Source organism: Egretta garzetta, unplaced genomic scaffold (genome assembly GCF_000687185.1).
Source record: "Egretta garzetta isolate BGI_Z169 unplaced genomic scaffold, ASM68718v1 scaffold207, whole genome shotgun sequence".
NCBI lineage: Eukaryota > Metazoa > Chordata > Aves > Pelecaniformes > Ardeidae > Egretta > Egretta garzetta.
This window is the reverse complement of record NW_009260185.1, coordinates 229,256-233,624: the sequence shown is the minus strand read 5'-3', so window position 1 is coordinate 233,624 and position 4,369 is coordinate 229,256. Positions and strand designations below refer to the sequence as shown.

Below are 4,369 nucleotides of genomic sequence, written 5' to 3'. Positions count from 1 at the left end.
GCTCCCCTTGTCCTTGAGGATGTACAAGGCCACCGGGTTTTTGCGGTCGTGCTCGCCGCTCCGTGCGATGCCCTCAGCTGTGTGGGAGCAAGACGTTGCTTACCGTGCAACGTTGGTGTCCCCCAACCCGCCGCCGCCGCTCCAGGGCTGGCACTCACCCTCGTGCTTCAGGCGCTCCTCATCCTGCTCGGGGTATTCGGAGGCCGGTTGCGTCTCCGCTTGCCTCTTCTCCCTGGGGAAGGGAAAGGGGATGGGGAAGCTCCGGCACCGTGGTGGGGGCAGCGGGGGACTGCCTGCGGCTCAGCCAGGGAGGGGCCCAGGGCTCTGGTGAGGGAGAGATGGGATGGGGTAGGGTGGGGTGGGATGGGATGGGACAAGATGGGATGGGATGGGGTAGGGTGGGGTGGAATGGAACAAGATGGGATGGCATGGCATGGCATGGCATGGCATGGCATGGCATGGCATGGGCCAAGACAGGATGGGATTGGTCAAGATGTGTCAAGATGGGATGGGATGGGGTAAGATGGGATGGGATGGGATGGGATGAGACAGGACAGATGGGTCAAGACAGGATGGGATGGGATGGGATGGGATGGGATGGTCTGGGATGGTCCAGGATGGGATGGGATGGGATGGGATGGTCCGGGATGGGATGGGACAAGACAGGATGGGACAAGAAGGGACAGGATAAGAGGACCCCCCTTCAGCTCCCGCGTTGCCCCCAGCCGTACTTCTTGGAGGGTTTCCAGCAGGCACAAACAGTCACCAGGGTGACGAGGAGGAAGATGCCGCCCGTGGAGAGGATGATGTAGAGGGAGCTCCGGCCTGATGGAGAAGAATAAGGGGGGACAACCCCCCCCAAATTTTAGCTGGGAGCATCTGCAAGGGCTCTCCAGCCCCAGGGGTGCGGGAGGGGGCTTACGGTAAACGGTGAGCTTCACAGGGATGCTGCGGCCGTGGCTGATGGGGTTCTCCACCAGGCAGCTGTAGACATCGTCGTCAGCCATGAGGACGCGGGTGATGGTGAGGATCTTCTGGTCGGGGGAGAGGAGCAGGCGGGAGTCGTTGCTCAGCGGCCGCCCGTCCTTCAGCCAGGTGTAGGTGGGCTTGGTGCCGTTCTCGTGCGAGCAGTTGAGGGTGAAAAACTCGCTGAGCTCCAGCACCGTCGAGGAGGCCACCAGGACTTGTGGCTTTGAGATGGGGACTGCAGGCGAGCAGGGGAACCATGGTGATGCTGTGTCTTGGGGGATGGGTGGGCCCAGGGGATGGGAAGGGGGCCATCAAAACCCCACCGGGGATGTAGCTTGGCTGCATGGGATGATTGAACCCCAGAAACCACCTCCCAGGTGCAGGAAGCCCTCCCAAAAAGTGGTTGGGGAAGACATCCCATGGAGAACCCAATCTCCACTGGACGTCATTCTTGCGCTTACTGTCCACGGTGAGGTTGATGGTCTTCTCGCCGGTGAAGGTGTCGTCGGTGATGGACACCTCCACTTCGTAAGCGCCTTCATCAGCCAGCTGCAAGGGGCTGATGAGCAGCGATCCGTTCTCCAGCACCCGGATGCGGTCACGGTAATCAGGCCGTAGGTTGCCGATGATCTCGGTGCCAATGGACTGGACGACGGTGACGGGTTTGTCACGCTTCAGCTGCCACTTGACCACCGGCTTGTCGGCGCTGGCACTGGTGTAGCGCACCGACAGCAGCGCCGCTTTGCCCGCCGTGCCGCGCACCAGCGGCGTGGGGCTGGTGATGTTCACCCCCGCCAGCAGACCTTGGGGTGGGGAGAGACAGCGGGGCACCGAGTCCGGGCAGGCTGCCTGGTCCTCCGAGCCCGGAGAAAAAGGGGGAACCCCCTCCCGGAGCTGTGCTGAGCACCCCCAAAATGCATCAGCAGCGCGGGGATGCCCAACCATTGTGTAAGCGTGCTGTTTGCATAGCCCTTTGCAAAGATGCATGCATCCCCCCAAAAATGCATGGGGGTGGGAGCCCTGCTGCAGCCAGCTTGGTGCAACTCTCTGCAAAGATGCATGCAGAACCCCCAAAATTGCATGGGGATGGGAGCCCTGCTGCACCCAGGTCAATGCAATGCTTTGCAAAAATGCATTTATTACCCCCAAAAACTGCAGGGGGCGGTGCGGGACTGCTCCTGTGTCCAGGTTGATGCAAGCCTTTGCAAAATGCATGCAGCACACCCAAAAGTGCATTGGGAGTGGGAAGCGGGTCAATGCAACCCGTTGCAAAGACGCATGCAGCATCCTCAAAATTGCATGGGGGGTGGGAGCACTCCTGCGGCCGGGTCGATGCAACCCTTTGCAAAATGCGTGCATCATCCCCCAAAAATGCATGGGGGGCGGGAGCCCTCCTGTGGCCGGCTCGATGCAATGCTTTGCAAAAATGCATGCATGGCCCCCAAAAACTGCACGGAAGGGTGGGAGTGCTGCTGCAGGCAGGTTGGTGCAACTCTCTGCAAAGATGCATGCGGCACTCCCAAAAACTGCAGTGCGGGGTGGGAGTGCTCCTCCGTCCAGGTTGTTGCAACCCTTTGCAAAATGCATGCGGCACCCCTAAAAGTGCATTGGGCGTGGGAAGTGGGTCAATGCAATCCTTTGCAAAGATGCATGCATCATCCCCCCAAAATTGCACGGGGGGTGGGAGCCCTCCTGTGTCTGGCTCAATGCAGTGCTTTGCAAAAATGCATGCATGGCCCCCAAAAACTGCACGGGAGGGTGGGAGCGCTGCTGCAGGCAGGTTGGTGCAACTCTCTGCAAAGATGCATGCAGCACCCCCAAAAAAAGTGCATCGGGGGTGAGACCCCTCCTGCACCCAGGTCAATGCAGTGCTTTGCAAAGATGCATGCATCCCCCCCAAACTGCAGCGGGGGGGTGGGCGTGCTCCTCCGTCCAGGTTGTTGCAACCCTTTGCAAAGATGCCTGCAGCACCCCCAAAATTGCATGGGGATGGGAGCCCTCCTGTGCCCGAGTCCGTGCAAAGCTTTGCAAAGATGCATGCATCGCCCCCAAAAATTGCAGGGGGGCGGGCGGATTTTTGCATCCCACCCCCAGCCCTGTTGGATGCTCCGGTCCAGGCAACCCCCCTGCCAAATGCAAAACTGCATCACGGGGCTCGGTGCACGTGCATCGCTTTTTGTCCCTGGTTTTAAGCCAAAAAGGGCAGGGAAAATGTGTAAAAAAATTCTTTTTTGAGGGGGGACTCCCCAAACCAGCCTTTCTCCCTGCAACACCGTAGCCTCACGCCCCCCCTTGCCCACCCGGGGTCCCATCCGCGAACCCCCCATCCGGATGCCGTCATCCGACAGCGAACAAACCCCATATTGAAGAGGGGGGAGAGTGGGAAAAGCAGCTGGGGAGGGCGAAGCGGGAGCAAGAAAGGCTTTAAACAAGGCCAAAAAGTCATGGGACCTATTGGTATGCAGCGTCCGTCCGTCCGTCCTCCCGGGCAGCGCAGCGCTCGGCCCCGAAAACAAGACCCAACCCGGAAAATTTAGGGAACCCCCATGGGAAAAACTCAGGCACTGGATGGAGCTGCAGCTTTTAATGCATCCTTGCACCCAGGGCACCCCCAAATTGCCGCTTTTTAACCATTTCTTCCCTTTTTTAACCCAATTGCTCTTTATTTTTCTCCACTCCGGGTCATAAATTTGGGAGTTAATTCATAAATCCGGCGATATTCCCATCTCCTGCAGCATCCCTGGCGTAGGGGTGGAGATCTCCCACTCCTCCTGGCTGGCTCTTGCTGACACCCCCCCCACCCCCAATCCTCATTTTCCCACTATTTTGCCGAATAAATCCCTATTTCTTTGGGAAAAGCACAGCAGCATTTTTGGGGTGCCCTGCCTGCGGCCCTGGCGCTTTTTTTAGGGTGCAAAGCAAAGCCAGCGGCGTGCAAAACTGCCTGGCTTGGCTCTGCACCCTCGGCTCATCCAGAGGGAATTGGGGCCTCCCCGGGGCTGGTTTTGGGTCCAAACTTGGGTAAAATGGTGCAAAATTGTTGCAGGGGATTTTTTCCGCCTCGCCAGAGCCGGGATGGGGCGGTGTGGGGCTCATCGAATCCCCAAATGCGAGTATTTAGGGAATAAATGATGGATGCAACCGGCTGGGGCAAACAGGAGGGAACCTAGAAACGGGGTGAAAAATGGGCTTTTTGGGAAAGCTGAAGGATGGGTACGAAAACAGATTCTGGGGTGCTGAAAAAAGAGCCAAAAAGGAGTTTTGGGGAAACTGAAAAGCTGGGGAGAGGCTTCGGGTTGGCCAGTGCCGCACCCACCCCCCCAGCGGGACCTGCTCTGCTCCGGAAAAGTGTTTTTCCCAGTTTTTATTCCCAGTTTCCCCCCCTTTTTTCCTCTCCCAA

General features: G+C 58.5%; 2 protein-coding genes across 2 annotated transcripts in view; one reads left to right on the top strand and one right to left on the bottom strand.

The window, feature by feature from the left end:
• LOC104129220 (roundabout homolog 4) overlaps positions 1–3,281 on the bottom strand; it is a 13,049-nt gene extending 9,768 nt beyond the window's left edge. The window contains 7 exon segments of the mRNA XM_035897485.1: positions 3–77; positions 159–236; positions 730–825; positions 923–1,204; positions 1,431–1,794; positions 1,796–1,818; positions 3,254–3,281. Coding sequence (XP_035753378.1) covers positions 3–77; positions 159–236; positions 730–825; positions 923–1,204; positions 1,431–1,794; positions 1,796–1,818; positions 3,254–3,281 — 946 coding nt within the window.
• An 872-nt stretch (positions 3,282–4,153) lies between these two features.
• The window catches only part of CCDC15 (coiled-coil domain containing 15), a 15,853-nt gene continuing 15,637 nt past the window's right edge, over positions 4,154–4,369 (top strand). The window contains exon 1 of the mRNA XM_035897484.1: positions 4,154–4,182. Coding sequence (XP_035753377.1) covers positions 4,154–4,182 — 29 coding nt within the window. The remainder of the gene's footprint in view (positions 4,183–4,369) is intronic.